This window comes from Notothenia rossii (assembly GCF_949606895.1).
Source record: "Notothenia rossii genome assembly, chromosome: 9".
Taxonomy (NCBI): Eukaryota; Metazoa; Chordata; class Actinopteri; order Perciformes; family Nototheniidae; genus Notothenia; species Notothenia rossii.
The window spans coordinates 28,171,223-28,190,610 of record NC_136907.1 but is presented as its reverse complement, the minus strand read 5'-3'; the positions used below and the strand labels follow the sequence as shown (position 1 = coordinate 28,190,610).

The following is a 19,388-nucleotide window of genomic DNA, read 5'->3' as shown; positions in this document are numbered from 1 at the left end:
AGGCTCATCTGCTGCTATTTGTAGTTCCATATTTAACTGACTGAGATAAAATGATATCAATCTTCTTGTCTAACTCCGACAAGAAAAGGAATTAGGATATTGAATGTTTTTACAAAATGACAGGAACGTTAAAACACAAAATAATCAAACCTAACCAGTACATTTAATGATGAAATAAAAAACAAATATAAAATATCCACTGACCTGCACTGACTGTGAGTGCTCCAATGAACTGCTCTCTCCATGAGTGAGTGCCGATCACTACAGCCAGATTTGTGTCCTTCAGAAGTTTGTCCACTGTGTTCTGTTACAACACATAAAATATGTGTATTTCATCTTTATATAAACAGATCATTTTCTTTGTGGGATTATCAACAACATGCTGAAATAAAGTAAGCTTATATCAGAGGCTAATGATGCAGACAAGGTCCTGTTGTGAATTGCAAAACTAATATGGCAAATATGAACACTCTAACATTAATAGTATACCCACAAAATCACTGACTTTGAATTTAATAAAACATAAACCAATTGAAACACATGAATGAACAAATATCTGAACTCAAGATACTTGTAAAGCATATGAAAAGTGGATAATTCAAAAAGGGTATCTATTAATATGATAACATTAAGAGTATAATGAGAGTATACAAAAATTGAAAACAAGATGAGAAATGACTAATAAGTCCAATGACACACAGGATGCAGGCAGAAACTGTACCTGGTCTAGCACTCCATTGGGAGTCTGATGAGTAAGAGGGTATGAGGTGGTTAATTAGCCAATACACACACACACACACACGCACGTGCACGCGCACACACACACACACACACACACACACACACACACACACACACACACACACACACACACACACACACACACACACACACACACACACACACACACACACACAAATAACAGATTTAAAACCCCAATCCCTCTGGTGCTTATACTTGTTAAAGCCTTTCATATTAATGCTACTGCTTCAAATTAAGAATGTATATAATGTAAGTAACTTAGGTCAATTTAGGGAAACAGTATACAAAAATGTAAATATACTTGTACGTCTTGTTTTCAGTGATCTATTTGTACAGAGAGTGTTGGTTTACTGCTATTGTAACGCCTCCTTTCAGCCGGTCACCCACCTTAAACTCACAGGACTCCTCTATGACGACCTCTAGCCGGCTGTGCTCCCCTAAAATAGGTTTGCCCATCTCAGATATTCTCCGGGCCTCCTCCTCCTCAGGGCTGGGGTTGCCTTTCAGGGAGCACAGAGATGTAAGTATAATGTATGTTTATTGTATTTATTGTGTAATTTAGAAAACACACACATATCCTTAACCTCAGCCAATGGCACATGCCAAAACCTCAAGCATTAAGAGACAAATACATTCCGCACTTCACACACAATTTCAAACATTTGTAAAGGTGCTGCATGTGGCATTTACAGAACGTCTTGCTTCACTGATATTGTGAACTTCCTGTTGAACTGGAGTGGCCAAGAGGAATTTAACCCCTGAATTTAGGCAATTATCTTCACCGACTCACACCTCAGTCATTGACTTAACTCTAAAATGTCCAATCTATGACTCAAAGCATATGAATTGCTAAGCGTGTTAGGTGAAATAGACAGCTAGCTATGCCTGTGAGTTTCTGCTCAGGGGATCATTTAAAAGTGTAAACCAGAAAAGTGTAAACCATCGGAATAATTGTTTTTAATTCCGATGCATACCTCCTTGTAAATATTGCACTTAAGCTCTGGAGCCTCATTTATAAAGCCTTGCGTAGGATTCACGTGGGAAGGTTGCTTACGTAGGACAAAGCAAATAAATACGCACAGACATTTTCCGATAAATAAAACACTGCGTACCGGCATAGGACGTGCGTGCGGCACATCCTACGCCGGTTTCCCTTTATAAATCACAATCAACTCGAAATGCGGCGCAGCTTTTGCGGGCTTCACGTAACGCTCATATTTGCCTATAAATAGTCAAAGAAACGCCCCGTATTAATATTCATTTTGACTGATTGCATGAAGAAGATCGCAGAAAATGACGACAGAACAGCTAAAAAGACATCTCACACCGAGGCCCTGGGCGTTTCTCAATCGCGAGTACGCTTGCTTGGTAGCACATGTCTTCCGAGTCACTTCCTTCAGAAGCTAGGCAAGAATCCTTCCTGGCATTCGGAAAACGAAGAGTGGACTAGGCTAGCAAGTGTGCAGGTGTGCGTCATATGAGAGGCCCCACCTTACATTTTCCGCCACAGATTTAGGGAAATTGGTCAGTGCACAAAGCATTGTGGGGATTTGAAGGACGCGAAGGCCGTTTCTCAATCTCGAGGGAACTAGATTCCAAGCCAATATTTCAAGGATGCTACGTCATCGAGTGCCGCCGAAGGACTGTTCCAATCTCCAGCATACTTGGAATTCCACCGAGGCTGTGTCCTTGGTTTGGGGGTAATTTCGAGGCTGCACATGGCTAGACTTCGCGTCCTTAAAATCCCCACAATGCTTTGCGCACTGACTAATTTCAAAAACCCTTGCGGAGAATAAATGTAAGTATAGTGGCGTAGAACATATGTCGGTAAATATGTTACTTTGTTACATTTGTTTGTTATCACCAAAGATGTGTTCCGTGAAAGTAAAGCAAGTTCATAATTAGATAGACATCGTGAGGTATTTATTTTCGGTACAGTTTATGTTGAAACCGTTAGAGAGAGTGGCACACTTGTTAGTCTGTTCCATTCTTCTTCGTTTTCCGAAACCGTGTCTTGGAAGCATACTTGCTTCGTTTCTGAAGGAAGTGACTTGGAAGTACGCGACTACCAAGCCAGGATCCTCGCGATTGAGAAACGGCCGAAGTCTACCCATGTGCAGCCTCGAAATTTCTCCCAAACCAAGGATGCGGCCTCGGTGGAATTCCAAGCATACTGAACATTGGAACGGTCCTGCTGCGCCACTTGATGACGTAGCATCCTTGAAATATTGGCTTGGAAGCCAATATCCAGTCGCGATTGAGAAACGGATCGCGAGTTCACATGCTGCATAGCAACTATTTCAAGTATGCTACGACCTGTCATGAAGGTCGGGTCGTCACCAAAATAAATAAGTGGTCCGGAAAAAGTTAATGACACAATACACACATAACCTTCCTCAGGCAGTGCGTCAGAGTGTTTGTGCCGGGGATAGGAGACCCCCCCCCCCTTGATGAGAAACTGTAAGAAAGATCGGGGAATCCCTGCAGAGTGGAGTCAATTAATGTTTACTTTTCTATCTGGTGGTTTGTGTGCCACTGCCAGCTGTCAATCAGCTGTGCGCAGCGTTTCCACTGCAGCCTGTGCGTCTTAACCACCCCCCCGCAGCAACTCTATATCCACCAGTTAAATGAAATAAAACAAATGTGTTGTGTAATATCAGCTGCCAAATCTACTAAATATATGGTGTTCTTAGTTTCCATACCTCCTGTGTTTTATGAGCGACTTATCAAGTCTTAGCAAACGTCATAAAACTTGATTAGACATGACAGTATATAAAACCATGCTCGTATCTATACAACCTATAGAAAAGCAAAACGGCCTCAGTTTAGACGTAATTATGTCCTTCTGCATATCGAATCATTTATAAATGATACGGAAATGTTATTGAAAACCACCTCGAATATGTTGTGTTAACATTAACACAACATATTCAAGGTGGTTTTCAATAACATTTCCGTATTTATTTATTTCTCCATGAAGTTAGGTTTTTGTGTGCACTGAGGAGTCTCAAACAGGCGTTTGTTTAATCATTTTAAGATTGGCTTCAATAATATTTTGCGAATCAATTCTTCATATATGATAAATGAGAGGTAATATTATATTTATGGTATTATTTCCACATATTTCTCTCCATTCTTCCTTCTGCCAACGGTGTAGCAGTTTCTCGTCCCTCCGTTGTTGTGCGTAGTGCGTACGCATGGGTCAGAGTTTGCGTGGAGGACCGCACCTTTTCCCGTCAAGTTGTTTTTTTATAAATCGCAAACATCGCTTAGAAACTGGTGTACGCCATCTTTTGAGCGTACGCACCGTTTATAAATCAGGCCCCTGATCACCAGCTGGAGCCAGCAACGGTAGAAGGACCTACTCCAACCACCTGTGCTCTTTGTCCGCCCTTAGCTTAGCAGACTAAGAGTGCTTTAGTCCCACTTTCATGTAGTTCATTTATAGCTTAACATTGCCTTATACTTCAGACGATTACATTATCCTGCTGAACAGAACTTGAAAGTATCATAAAGGTGTGTTTGCCACAGATCTTACTTTCTGCACTATTCCAAAAAGCATTGGGAAAAACCCATTGCTTTTTGTCGAGGAAGAATGAAACCGTGTTTTTGCTCTTTTAAACAAACACAACACACAATGCTAGGAAGTGTAAAAGTATGGCCAGGAGATCTGCTGTTTTTAAGGGTGGTTGTTTTATGTAATTAATTTAAAGAAACACACTCTAACTTCACTGCCGATTAATATTATTAAAAGTACTCCATTAAAGGTCCCCTATTATACTGTTTTTCATCAATATATTACAGGTCTCAGATATATACAAAACATGTCTCTGAAGTGTTCCAAACACCAAACAGATCATTAGCCGCTTTCACACCGCAGGACTTGCCGTACTTTAGTGCCGGCACTAAAGTACCACGGCACTGAATCCGCCAGGGGGCTAGTGCCAATCGCATTCACACCGCAGTACTTTCCCTGAGGCAAGATTACGCTGACGTCACTTCGTCTTCTTCTTCTCTGGGTTTACTGGCAGGCCGCAAAACCACTTCACGGCGAGTACAAAAAAAAACGAGAGAAGAAAAACTACACGGGGGAGGGGGTGTAAAGCCCACCCGCTGTACATTATATATATATATAATAGGTAGGCTCAGCAGACAGACCGTAGTGCAAAGATAAAGTGTCACATGATTATCTACTAAATAGTGAATTCAGCATCAACTTCACCAAGATGAAGTTCATATCTTCCTAAGATACGTGTTACTTTATTTCCCTACTAGAATCCGAGCTCAAATGACTCAAACCAACAAAATGTCCAAGCAAAGAATCATGTGCACCATGAGGCTGGGTTATAAGGGTAATTTACAAATAAAATACCCCATTATAACAATGGACTTTATCTTTATGTATTTATTATATATTACCCACTCAGGCTGATTTTGGAAAAGGACATTAACCGTTGTTTGGTGTTTTTCCCTTATTTATCTAAAACAAATGACATGATAAATTACTTGTGTTTATGTGTGTAAGACTTGTGTTTCTGCCCCTGCCATTGCTGCACAAGGTTGCAACATTGTAGATCAATTCAACCACCGACACCTGTCTGCTCTCACATTCTTCTATTCTGCAAATTTGGGGTGGGACACAATAAATAAAGCTTCGCCAGTTTGTTTTATTGCACAGTCAAGACATAACAATAACGGCATCACGCCGCTCAAGTAGCTTTTGCGAACATCGCTCAAAACATTTGGAGTTGGGAACTGCTTTCTGTAGAAGCTGCTGCATCCCGTCCTCAGAGTAAATTGCCAGAAGCGACGACACTTCCTCATCATTCCACCGCTCCGGTGTTGTAGTACGTGTGGTCATAACTGCTTTAAAGTACAAAAAAACTACTCGCTCAGGTGTGGATGTGGTTTTGCAGCGAGGAAAAAAATGGCTGCCTAACAAAAAAAATTCAGAGTCTAAAGGGGCGTGGTTTGCAATTCACCAAGCCAATAGAAATAGAATAGAAATTGGCACTCTTTTATCACCAGGTTCGTACCACCTCTCTAGCAGGGACTGAAAATGGCCAAAAGAGTTCCCGGTACTGAGTAATCCCGGCGGTGTGAACGCAACATTATTGGTACTAACGGAACTAAAGAACCAAAGTACCAGGGAAAGTCCTGCGGTATGAATGCGGCTATGGCAGCATCCCATAATCCCCTCTGTTTCAGCACTGTTTCAAAAGTGCTGATTCTCTGTCTGTTACGTTAGATGAAAAATAAGGAGCCCTTCCCCACACCCCTCTGAGAGATATTTTGTTAAAAATAACTCAATGGTGCTCTAGGAGGAGATTCAGGTGACAAGGTGTGGTGGGGGGGGTTACACAACCCAACAAAACCTTGTGACATCATAAAGCGGCCAAAATCTGATCAGCTCATTTTCAGACAGGTTTTTATATAAATGGATCAGGACAAAAAGAGAGAGAATCTTTTTTCCTGAAACTTTCAGAATCTCTTTACACAGAGGGGACACATGTTGATGGAGAAGGGACATGAAAAAGCAGATTTTGCATAGTCCCCTTTAAGACAAAATAAGAGATTTTTGGTTATTGGCTAATTTGAATATGCTGGTTTTTATAAATGCTGCACATTGCACCTTTAACACCCAAGCTATCTTACCCTGGTTAAGCAGCAGGGCTGTGAAGAAAGACAGACACTGATTTATTACAATATAAGAACACTAATATCAGGGCAGGGTACATTAGCGTGCTCGGAGAACATCTAAAATGCAGTTAGTTACTCTGATGCAGGTGCCAAACATTCAGCCGCATGTGTTGCTGTTGTATAATTAGACACTCGATATGAAATATTACTGCCATCTATTGTGTGTGAAATGAACAATTCCTCTTTGACATAATCAGCATTACCTTATCATGATTAAAACTAGTCCCTTATAAATGAATAATGAGATTTTAGATTTTAGTTTTAGTAACATTTACCAGAGAGGCCCCGCTTCAACCATTTTGGGTCCTCCAGCACGATGAAGAAGTTCTCCTGCTTCTCGTACTCCGCCACATTTATAATGCGCACCTGTAAGACCTGACTGGAGATATGAAAGCATGCATACATGTTTTTTATTCAAAGAAAGAAGCCATAACTACTACGAAGCATACAGTTGATACACAATACCTCCACATCTTTAACATTTGCTCTACTATCTAAATCACATCACAAATTGAAGTGAGCTCAATAATTCATCACAATGGGCCTTTAAATAATTCATGCTTAGACATAGTGTGCTATTACTCCTCAGTGTGCCAATGAAATGGCGCTGAACATAATGACTTGTAGCACAACAACAGCCTGGTTAACCAATGTCTGTTAAGTTCATTTGAGGAAAATGAAAAAGGAATTCCTGACAAAATGAAAGGAGAGTATCAATACACATATAGCTTAATGGTCCCCGCAGGAGTCTAATTAACTTGACTGTAACGCATCCATTCATTGGCCATGTTACATAACAGAGTCTTTCACTAAGTGTACAATTAGACCATGTGCAAACAAAGCTTATATAACCTGAAAGTTTAATGGGAAAAGGATCTGTCAGTTAACATGGGTTGACTGGAGGTTCCCCACACCTGATCAGGGACGGGATTATCTTTAGGTGTCAAGTGGTCTAATAGGACCTCCTCCTCCTGGTAATCCTCCGCTGAGGGTCAGGTGCCCCTTCCTTAGAAGCACTAATCGTTTAAAGTAGTATCAATATAAAAGCACTGAGCGAGCTGTGCGCGAGTACTACTGAGGGGTGTACTGTGAAGCCGGATTAATGTGTAAGCGAGGTTCTCTTTTAGCCTGGCTAGATCAGCATGTCGACGTATGCTGCAGACATAACCTGGTTCGGACCGATCGAGGGAATATATTCGTTTTTATCTTTCCTCCTATCAACTTGTGTGTATTTTTTTATCTAAGTTCCAAAAAATGAACCTTCCATAAATGTGCAGGTGGCGTCTACTTGCCTATGGAATGTTGTTAGGACTGATTGATGATTTGGTGCAGTCCTTTTAACACTCCTGGTCTATTGTAGCTAATAGAACACTGATTAAAACAATGATTAGTCTACTGGTATTTATCACAGATGAAACTGAATCAATACATCTGATTTATTTTTGATTTCATTTAGCTAATAACAAAATAGATCTCCCCGTGTGCAGTTTTCTTGGCATTGCCTCATGTGTTTGTGTTCATAATGACCAAGTATCAGGGGCTGTCAGACCATATTTCAGTTTCAGAAAATGCAGCAAAATTCATTCTAAACAACCAACTATACCTACATTAAAGCAACCAAAAGACCTCACATCTCTGTCTTTCTTTGAATCTAGTAACAACAGTACAACTTCTAGTAACTACTTAACATTAGATACCTGTACTGCATGCTGTGATGTTGTCGGAACTGGTTTCAGATTTTCACATTTTAAATGGGAGGAACTGCAATCTACTCTCTAACTAGAGCCCTGCAGTCCACTGGGAGATTCAACAGCTCCATTATCTCAGGTTTTTAACTCCATCTAGTTGTGTTGTCTCTGTTTTGCTGTTTGGGTTCTTGTGAATGTTTAAGATAACCTAATCTAATCTCAACGAGTGTCTGATAAAACAAAGATGAAAACAAACAAGTTACAGTTTCATTCAAAGTTGGAAACCAGAATTTTGTTAAGGGTTTCTTCATCTTCACATCCTATAGTTCATTTTGAGTCAATCTCACAAACACTGTCATACTTCCTGAAACACTCACCAGGGCACCAGATCTTCAACACATTTGCTTCTGTCTAAAAACTACCAGAACTAAATGTTTAGGAAATCATTTTGCTTTTAAAAATGTAACTATGTATTTGTGGCACAGAGAAGCCAATGGGCTTTGATGTGAGTGAACACTTCTGACTGGGCCTTACCTGGTCTGCTCATTGGTGAACTCCACCTCTCCTCTGGCCTCCTCGTAGTCCACCCCCGCCTTGGCACTGCCTTCCTCCGTACGGTACGGCACACTGACGGTCCCCCTGGAGCCAGAGTTCCTCACCACCGTCACTTTCAGCGTGCCGGTGCTCTCACTGACCCGCAGCACGCGCTGGCCGAAGGTGAAGATGCCAGCATGGTCATCATCCAAGATAGTGATGGTGGCCTGCAGGGGCTCCACCAGCCTGGCCTGTGGTGGAGTTCCTGTCCCTTCACCTCCACCTTCCTCTAACCTCAGGTTCTGAAGACGCACAAAGAAATGCTCGTCCTCCTCAAAGACGTCATCGTCCAAGATGCCCACCTGGAGAGAACAGAGTATAGTCACTGTACTGTACTTAAGTATATACACTTTATACATTTGAAAGCTAACATGCAGTATACAACGTCTTTAAAACTAGCTGCATCTTTACCAGCTTTGATAACACCTTAATTAATCAATAATTATAATCAGAACATATCATATATATATATATATTATTCTTAAAATTACCAATTTGCATGATAAGTACTTTTACTTTTGGTACTTTAAGTATATTTAGATGCTAATACTTTTGTCCTTTTACTTAAGTAACATTTTGAAATCAGGACATTTACTTGTACTGTCCATGTAACAAAGTATTCTACACTCTATAATTTCTACTTTTAGTTAAGTACAAGATCTGAGTTCTTCTCCCACCTCTGGTCACTCTTCATGGGTAAAAAAGGCAAGACAAAAAGAACACAACGTTTAAAAACAGTCCCCTTTTCCCCTGCTCACCTTGATTTCCTTGCGGCCTTCCCCTGGCTTAAACACCAGTGTTCCCTTAGTGAAGTCATAGTCTGCCCCAGCATTAGCAGAGCCGTTTTCTGTACAGTAGTCCACATAGAAAGTGTTCTGGCCTGTCCCCCCCTCAAGGATCACCCCGATGCTCAGAGAGCCGCAGTTCTCTGTGCACTGGAACTGTGCACTTTCAAAACAAATGTGCGAGCATGTGGCCTTGTCAGCATCCTGGCCTGCGCTGCGCCGTGAGTGTTCGGCAGCATGTTTCCTTAATACGTTGCCGGCACCAATCATCAGGCGCGTGGCCTGGACTCGGTAGAAGGCGCGGCTCTTCTTCTGGTGGACCAGGGCCGAGTAGTTAGCCATCTCAATCAGCTGGTCCAGGTCTTTGTCTGGGTGCTTCTCCTTCAGGTCCTTCAGGATGCGGACCACCTATCAAAGAGAGGGAAATAATGCACAATTATTTGAAAGGGGTACGTTTGGCAAAATATAATAATATGTATTTTATTCAGCTTTTTTCTTATTTATATTGAGCATCTGTCACAAAACCAAATGTTTACAGGGAAAAATGTAGAATTCTGATTGTGATGGCTTAGTTTATATTGACAAAAGTATTGGTGTTTCTTGAGGTAATATTTTCTTATGAAAAGACCTGCCGTTCCTTCTTGCAGACTAAGGAACAGCAGGTCTTTTTATTAAGATAAACTTTGGAAGCACCTAATTGTCTGCAGTCCTGACATTCAGACCCCTGCTGGTATTAGCTCAAAGGAAACCTGAAAATCAAATTAAGTATCTTAAAAGTTAGAAAACATGATACACTAGTGGGCCTGACAGTGTCTTCCTTCTTTTAAAAGCCTTTAAAAATACTTCAGGATAATTCTCGCCACTTAAAGAAAATATGTTCCCAAGCTAAAATGAAGAAAACAACCATTTTGTATATTAAGGTGCTATTATTACTTTTTTATGAATTACTTTTTGTACCTATTACCGATACAAAAACACATCCTGAAATTAAAGAGGACAAAATCTATGATTTTACACCATTTACTCTCCAGTCTAGCAATGTGTGTCTCCAGCAGCGTTTCTCCCACGTGTCTCACCTCGTCTTTGTTCTGGTCCAGCTCATTGCCTGTCTGCACAGAGACACTGGAAGAGTTTCCGGCACACGAAGCACCGTCCGACAACTTTCCATCCATGATCATGTCAATGCCCTTGGGCTCAAGGTCACCTTCCATTTCCACAACAATGCCGTGCCTCTTGTCGGCGCGGTAACGCTTGTGCATGTATTTGTAGAAGAGTAGGCGACGGTCAGCGATCCAAGCCAAGACCACACACACCGGAAAATAGAGCAGTGTGACTATGGCCTCCCACACCTGCAAAAGAGGCACAATGAGCATTACCTGTTTACAAACTTGATTTATTAGAAATTGATTTATATATATATTCATCTGAACCAACCTCCACGATCCCAGGTGAGATGACAGCCAGTATGAGGTAGAGCCAAATGTAGGCAAAAATACTCCAGAAGGCCGTGATAAAAAACACCCGCAGGTGTTTGATCTTGCGAGACTCTCCGTTCGGGATCACCCACACACAGATACCGATGATCACAAACATGTTGAAGGCAGCGCTGCCCACTATGGTGCTTGGCCCAAGCACGCCTGCATCAAAGTTGTGCCCGATCACCTGTCAACATTTAAGGACAGAAAAAGACGAACGTCACATAGATCAATATCAAACATTTCTTATTTTAATTCTAACTGAAACAGAATCCCCAATACCCTTAAAACAACCAAAACAACACAATATAATTATAAAAGAGGGCTACTTTGAAATGTATATTACATTTTTTGAGAATATGACAAACAACTGAAAATTAACTATATTAGAGACAGTATAGAGAATATTTATTTATTAGCAGGAATAAATCAATCTGTCAATGGGTTAACATTTTTTATTGAGTTAATCACAATAATAATGTAAACTTGTGAATGTGTGATTAATCATTCATAATCACAAGTTGAAAATGCTGGTATCTACTTGTATTTTGGGGATAAAACAAATACACATGTGGTGATGCAATAAAGAAATGCATTAAAAACTGTTAAGATAAATAAGAGGGTGTATTACCTTTATTATAACATCTCAGCTTTGCCTGTAACAGCTTGTTTGTTAAAGTGCTCACAATTTTTCTTTCATCTAAAGTTCCATCTGGAAGCTTTATTTAGTTTTCATCACACCGGGGATATGTCCTCAGTCATTCTTTACCATGTAATCACACAGGTAAAGAATCTGTGCTGGGATTACGGGAGAAAGCTTGCACTCGTTTTGGTAATCTGATTGAAGTTTTCAAGAATAATTGCAAGCGTTAATGTGTTAACGTTGATAGCCCTAATAAATATGAAATATGTTTTCTTCACATTGGTTGTTGCAATCCCTAATAATGAACTTATTACTGTGCCTTGAGTTTACTCTCATTTGTATTCACTAACAGTATTACATATTGTATTAATTTGTTCATTGATAAATGTAAAATACACAACTACAAGTCATTGATTTGTTGTGTTATTCTTAGCAATGCATTCATGTTAGTAAGAAAGTGACATTTCATATATTTTTAAAGACAAACTCAAAGACAACAGCGATGTGAACGGCGGTGTGTACCTCAATAAGAGAGAGGAGGATCTCAGGGGCCGAGGAGCCCAGGGCCATGAGAGTGAGGTTGGACACGGTCTCGTTCCAGACCCTCACAGTGGTCACCGTGGTTTCCCCGTTAGCTTTGGTGATGGTCACCTCTTTCTCCTGCAATCAAACACGTTTATTAACATATCAAATATGCCATTCAAACAGAATTCATACTCAACAATTCCTGTTATTAGAATCAACGTTAGTGCCACAATATGATGACATTCATAAAGTCATTAAAACATCTTGTACTGTATTATGCAGTTCAGAGGAGTGTCCATTTAATGATTTTAATTTGAGTACTGGTAGATATAACTTAGATCATTTGATGTGGAGTTGATTTTAGACGGTTACATCATGAAGTGGTAATAGATCTTTAGCTCCTAAAAGAAAGATCCATTATAACCATCATTATATTATAACTTGTTTTCCATTTTAGTTCCCATTGTAACACCTAATAACAATAGCTTAAGGTTGAATGTACTTTGGTGTCAAAGATTAACTATTTTTTATTTTATGTAAACACCTCACAAGGTCAATACCCCTTCAGATTTGTGCAGGACCATAATATCTGTATATATGAGAGGTTTCCTTGGTATCCAAATCCCCTCCACTATAATCTGAGTGAAAGTCTTGAAATGATCTTAGTGATTATCCACGGATAGTTAACTTATATACGACAGCCAGTTGTCCATCAGTTTCTTAAAGCCAAAATCCCCACTTGCTGGATGAATTCTTGATTTAGGGCATTTCACATATCTCTATCTGTCAGGCATACAGTATATATACAGTTATGGGCCAGCCCATTGGCGGCCCGCTGCTGAAACACCAGTACACTGCAGGGAGAAAAGTGGGAAATAGACACTAATCTATGTTTTAATTTATGTGAATAACTGTATGCGGTATACTGTAGAACCTTTAAATGGTGTTACTGGATTTTTTCCTCTTGCTTACCAGGAACCACTTTGGGCACATTGAAATTGATTCTTATTGGGTCAGTCACAGTCATAGAGAGTAGAATGGGACTAAAGCACTCTTCACTATCGAAAAACTAGCGGCAACATTGTTTAATAATACCTGGGAGGTGATGACTTCTATGGATGCCATGAAGCGATCTGCGATGATGGACACGCCTAAGAAGATGTACATGAGACACGCAAAGTAGACAATAGCTCTCCCCGCCTGCTCACCCAGCGGAGGGTTGAGAGGCAGCCACACCGGCAGCAGGACCCCGGGTCGACACACCACCTCGCCCGCACACACAGGTTTGCCCGTGGTGTTACCAGAGGGCTGAGGCTGCTCGGGGGAAGACGCTCGCTCCACAACCTGAGGCCTGATGGAGGAGCAGGGGTGTGCCAGGAGGAAGGAGAGTATAAGGGCGAGGAGCGGGGAGAAGTGTACAGGGAGGGGTCCCATGATATCCCTGAGTCGGAGGGGCCTGGGGTTCACTGTGTCAGAGGACTCTCCTGGGGGGACAGAGGAAGGCACATCGTTACTGTGGAGAAAGAGATACATAGGGGAATAACACATTTAAATAACAAATGAAGGTATGTTAATATTATATTTTCAATATGTCTTCGATTCCCCTTTAACGCGTTTGAAACGTCAAACGATTGTCTATTTCTAGGTTTATTCGATTTTAAGCCAATTCACCAGCATGTCTGTCTGTGTTTCTGTCTGTCTGTCTGTCTGTCCGTCTGTCCGTCTGTGTCTGTCTGTCTGCCTGCCTGCCTGCCTGTCTGTCCGTGTGTCCGTGTGTCCGTCCGTCTGTGTTAAGGTGTGTGTAGGAAGCAGGACCCAAATGCAGATTAAAGTGACAAAAATAACTCCTTTATTTCAAGGTTAAACTATTCACAAAGACTGAATCTCGGGCGGACGGCCCGGGGGCAAGGCAGAAGCCGAGAAGGGGGACTCTGGCGGACGGCCCGGGTGCAAGACAGAGTCCAAGGTAGGGGTTATGGAGGGGCGAAGGCTACTTCGGGCGAACTCAGGGGGCCAAGCATGAGGGCGAGGACCGCGGCCGGAAAAGTCAGGGGGCCGAGCATGAGGGCGAGGACCGCGGCCGGGAAAGTCAGGAGGCCGGGCTTGAGGGCGAAGACCGCGGCCCTCAGGGGGCCGGGCTCGAGGGCAAAGGCCATGGCCCTCAGGGGGCCGGGCTCGAGGGAGAAGAATGCGGCTTACAGGGGGCCGGGCTCGAGGGCGAAGACCGCGGCTCTCAGGGGGCCGGGATCGAGGGTGAAGACTGCGGCTCTCAGAGGGCCAGGCTCGAGGGCGAAGACTGCGGCTCTCAGGGGGCCGGGCTTGAGGGCGAAGACCAGACAGCTCCAGAGGCCGAGCAGAGCCCGGTGTCGGCCGAACAGGAACCGGAGCCGGTGGGATAGGCCTCGGCAGGATCCCCAACGGAACAGGACCAGGAGTTGGCAGGACCCTCGGCAGGACAGGAGATGGCGGGGCCTCCAACGGAACAGAACACAGGGTTGGCAGGACCCCCAGCAGAAGAGTCATCAGTGGGACCTCCAACGAGACAGGACATAGGGTTGGCAGGACCCCCGGTAGAAGAGTAGACGGCGGGACCCCCAACGGGACTGGACATACGGTTGGCAGGACCCCCGGCAGAAGAGTAGACGGCGGGACCCCCAACGGGACTGGACATAGGGTTGGCAGGACCCTCGGGAGAAGAGTTGACGGGTGGACCCCCAACGTGACAGGACATAGGGTTGGCAGGACCCCCGGCAGAAGAGTAGTCTGCGGGACCTCCAACAGGACAGGACACAGGGTTGGCAGGACCCCCAGCGGAACCTCCAACGGCACAGGACATAGGGTTGGCAGGACCCCCGGCAGAAGAGTAGTCAGTGGGCCCCCCAACGGGACAGGACATGGAGTTGGCAGGACCCCCGGCAGGACAGTAGTTGGCGGGACCCCCAACGGGACAGGACATAGGGTTGACAGGACCCCCGGCAGGAGAGTAGTTGGCGGGACCCCCAACGGGACAGGACATAGGGTTGGCAGGACCCCCGGCAGAAGAGTAGTCTGCGGGACCTCCAACGGGACAGGACACAAGGTTGGCAGGAACCCCAGCGGAACCTCCAACGGCACAGGACATAGGGTTGGCAGGACCCCCGGCAGAAGAGTAGTCAGCAGGACCCCCAACGGGACAGGACATGGAGTGGGGACTCGAGAGAGGGCTTGAGAGGGAACTCGAGAGGAAACTTGAGAGTTGACTTGAGAGGTGACTTGAGAAGGATCTCGAGAGGGGACTTGAACGGAGACTCGAGAGGAGACTTGAGAGGGAACTCGAGCGGTGACTTGAGAAGGAACTTGAGAGGTGACTTGAGAGGGGACTCGAGAGGAAACTCGAGAGAGTGCTCGAGAGGGAACTCGAGAGGGGACTCGAGAGGTAACTCGAGAGGGGACTCGAGAGGAGACTTGAGAGGAGACTGGAGAAAAGACTTGAGAGGGGACTCGAGAGGGAACTCGAGAGGTGACTTGAGAGGGAACTCGAGAGGTGACTCGAGAGGAGACTTGAGAGGGAACTGGAGAGGAGACTTGAGAGATGACTCGAGAGGGAACTCGAGAGGGGACTCGAGAGGAGACTCGAGAGATGACTTGAGAGGGAACTCGAGAGGGGACTTGTGAGGGAACTCGAGAGATGACTTGAGAGGGAACTCGAGAGGTGACTTGAGAGGGAACTCGAGAGGTGACCTGAGAGGGAACTCGAGAGGTAAGTCGAGAGGAGTCTTGAAAGGGAACTGGAGAGGAGACTCGAGAGATGACTCGAGAGGGAACTCGAGAGGGGACTTGAGAGATGACTTGAGAGGGAACTCGAGAGGAGACTTGAGAGATGACTTGAGAGATGACTTGAGAGTGGACTTGAGAGAGGACTTGAGAAGGGTCTTGAGTCGGTCGGTACGCCGACAGGACACGGGGAGCTGGCGTCGGCTGGAGAGCCAACAGGAGACGAGGTGCTGGAGTCGGCCGGTACGCCGATAGGATTCGGGGAGCTGGCGTTGGCCGGTAAGCCAGTCCTGGAGCCGAAACTGGAGTCGGGACCATGGCTACTGGGGCCGGTACTGAAGCCGGAACCATGGCTGCTGGGACCGGTTCTGGAGCAAACACTGGGTGAGAAGCAGGAGCTGACACCAGACGGACCACACTGATGCGTGTGGTATCAAAAAGGGAATTGGGAGACCTGGGTCTATCAGGATCGGGAAAACAAACCGTGAGGTAATCCAAAAGCCAGGCAGGTAAGAATTTAACCAAATCTTGATTCTTCATCGTAAGCTTGCATGCATCTGCCAGAGCAGCCTCTCGCTGCTGAACCCTGACCGCTCCCATCCATTGATTAGCGCAGTCAGACAGAGAAAAGGTATAATCCAATAGTTCCTGCTCAAACGGATCTGCTGGGCCCATATCTCTGGTCGGTTCGTAATGTTACGGTGTGTGTAGGAAGCAGGACCCAAATGCAGATTAAAGTGACAAAAGTAACTCCTTTATTTCAAGGCTAAACTTTTCCCACAAAGGTTCATGAGAACTTAATTCATTAGAACTCTTTAGTTCTGATGAACTAAGTACAGATCGCGTTCACACCGGAATAAGTCCCTGGGGGTGGATTAGGCAAATGAAGCCGCTGACGTCACTTCTTCTTCTTCTGCTTTGGGTTTACTGGCAGGCCGCAAACAACTTCACGGCGTATACTGCCGCCCAAAATCCCAGGCCGGATGTCCCCGGTTGTTGGGGACTGGCTTCAGTAGTGAAGCCTTCCGAGTAAATCGCCAGAACGCCGACACCTCCTCATCTCCACCGCTCCCATGTTTTATTTTGTGTTGCCATAAGTTAGTCTCTCTGCGTTTCTGCGCTGGGCTAATGCTAATGCTAATAATGCTAATAAAATGGTGGCTTCACAACACTTTTTTTTAGTTTTACGGGGCGTGGTTTGCAATCCGCCCAGCCAATCAGAAATATAGCTCTTTTCTCACATGAGAGCCGCATGAGAGTCCCTGCTCTCTAGCAGGGACGGAAAAGGGGGTAAAAAGGTTCTCATAAACTCATTTTAGTTCCGGCTCTTTTTGGTGTGAACGCGACATTTCGGAACTATATCGGAACTAAAGTGGGAAAAGTACTCCGGTGTGAACGCGGCTAAAGACTGAACAGAACACTCACCGCAGACCAAGTCATTACACAATACAAACCGACAAAGACAAACAGAAAAACCAGAACTTAAAAACACACAAAACTAATCATACAAACAAGACACAGGTGAGGAGGGAGGAGAAAACACAGGGACACCAGGTGAACACAATCGGGTAAATTAGACACCAGGGAAACTGACGACAGGGAACCACAGACAGATCTAAACAAGACAAAACACAACGCAGACAGAAAACCAAAGACAGATCTAGACAAGACACAACGCAGACAGAAAACCAAAGACACATCTAGACAAGTCAAAACACAACACAGACAGATCGTGACAATCTGTCTGTCTGTGTGTCTGTCTGTGTGTCCGTCTGTCTGTCTGCCCCCTCAGAATAAATGTCCATCAGTTTGATGATCCTGACTTTTTTCTTCCAGTACCATCTACTGGGTATTTTGTCTAATACACCAGTTTATGACTGAATATCTGAACATTAATGACTCAGTTGGACTTTGCACTAATTGGCAAATATAAAAAAATGTGTACATGGTAAACATACTGCACATATACATGCTTAAAGGTGCAATATGTTAAATATGTTAGAATTGTACATTTGAATTGACCATTAACAACAAAATGTGAAGAGGTAACAGTTTTAAGGTCTACTCAAGGAATCATCTATTGTTAATTGCACTATAGGGTGAGGGAGATAAAGTATTGCAGCAGCAACTGGCTGGTCAACAACAGCCATGCTCAGTGTCTGTTTAATTAACATGTGTATTGTATTACATTTAAAGGTATTTGGCCTCCCTAATACACCATTGCTACTGTCCAGTTACTGCTCTCCTAATTCCTAACCCCCTATTTTCAGGCAATCTTATTGGAATAGACTCATTTATAAACTCTGCCTTTATTTTGATCCCAATCACACAACTGTACAAAGTTGAGAGGTTTTAGCAGTGACATAATCTGTCCACAGACATATCAATCAATCAATGTTTATTTATATAGCCCAATATCACAAATGTTACATTTGTCTCAGTGGACTTCACAGTTTGTACAGAATATCAGTATGACAATACGACACCCTCTGTCCTTAGACCCTCACATCGTACAAGGAAAAACTTCCGGAGAAAACCCACAGTTTAAAGGGAAAAATGGGAGAAACCTCAGGGAGAGCAACAGAGGAGGGATCCCTCTCCCAGGACGGACAGACGTGCAATAGATGCCGTGTGTAAATTGAAAAGATAATACATTTGTAACATAGGTAGTCCAAATGTTTGGAAATGCATGTGTGTATAATAGGAAGATGAATCCACGAGGATATCTGCACTTGATACTATCGACCATGATATCCTATTGCAAAGACTAGAGCACTTAGTTGGCATACAGAGGTGCCCAGTACGTCGACCGCGGTCGACCGACAATGCTGGTAGATCGCGAGTCATTCATAAATTAAAAGAAATCCAGCTCCGTTAAAATAGACAAAACAGGTTTTGATCCCTCCTCCTTTGGCCTCCCTGCCACTTAATTCAGGAGTTGACTTGATTGACAGAAAAAGCGACCTATTGCTTTCCAGTCTGTTAACACAGAATGCAAAGCGATACAAAATCAGTCAAGTGCCGGGAGAGACAAACAACAAAATGAGTGCGGGAACGAGCAAAAAGCTAAAGACATACCACTTCCACACAGAATGGGAGGGAGAATCTTTTTTTGTGATGTCACATTCAAAGGTTATTTGCCTTATTTGTAAAGCAAGCGTCGCTCTGCCAAAGAAAGGTAACGTGGAGAGGCATTATCGGAGTGTTCACAAGGCATATGACAGCGACTTCCCTCCGAGTAGCGAGTTGAGAAAGAGAAAGGTCATGTATTATTGCTACACAAACATTATCTCTTAGTCTTAGTGTCGCCAACTCGTTTCTAACATGCAAAAAGACAAACAAATGCGTCTATGGTCGGTGTATTTTCTATCTTTCCAATCCAGAAGAGATCTCTCTCTCCCCCGTCTGTTTGCAAGGGGGCGGGGCAGTTTACACACACGCATCTGCTACATGCAGCAACACA

The 19,388-nt window shown here is 43.7% G+C and overlaps 1 protein-coding gene across 1 annotated transcript in view; it reads right to left on the bottom strand.

The window, feature by feature from the left end:
• slc8a2a (solute carrier family 8 member 2a) overlaps positions 1–19,388 on the bottom strand; it is a 40,767-nt gene that overhangs the window by 2,860 nt on the left and 18,519 nt on the right. Inside the window, exons 2-10 of the mRNA XM_079649820.1 lie at positions 13,268–13,656; positions 12,170–12,307; positions 10,964–11,191; positions 10,606–10,878; positions 9,503–9,937; positions 8,685–9,046; positions 6,738–6,841; positions 1,150–1,262; positions 205–304 (exon numbers count right to left, since the gene is read on the bottom strand). Of these exons, the coding sequence (XP_079505946.1) occupies positions 205–304; positions 1,150–1,262; positions 6,738–6,841; positions 8,685–9,046; positions 9,503–9,937; positions 10,606–10,878; positions 10,964–11,191; positions 12,170–12,307; positions 13,268–13,606 (2,092 nt within the window). The 5' untranslated portion in view covers positions 13,607–13,656. The remainder of the gene's footprint in view (positions 1–204; positions 305–1,149; positions 1,263–6,737; positions 6,842–8,684; positions 9,047–9,502; positions 9,938–10,605; positions 10,879–10,963; positions 11,192–12,169; positions 12,308–13,267; positions 13,657–19,388) is intronic.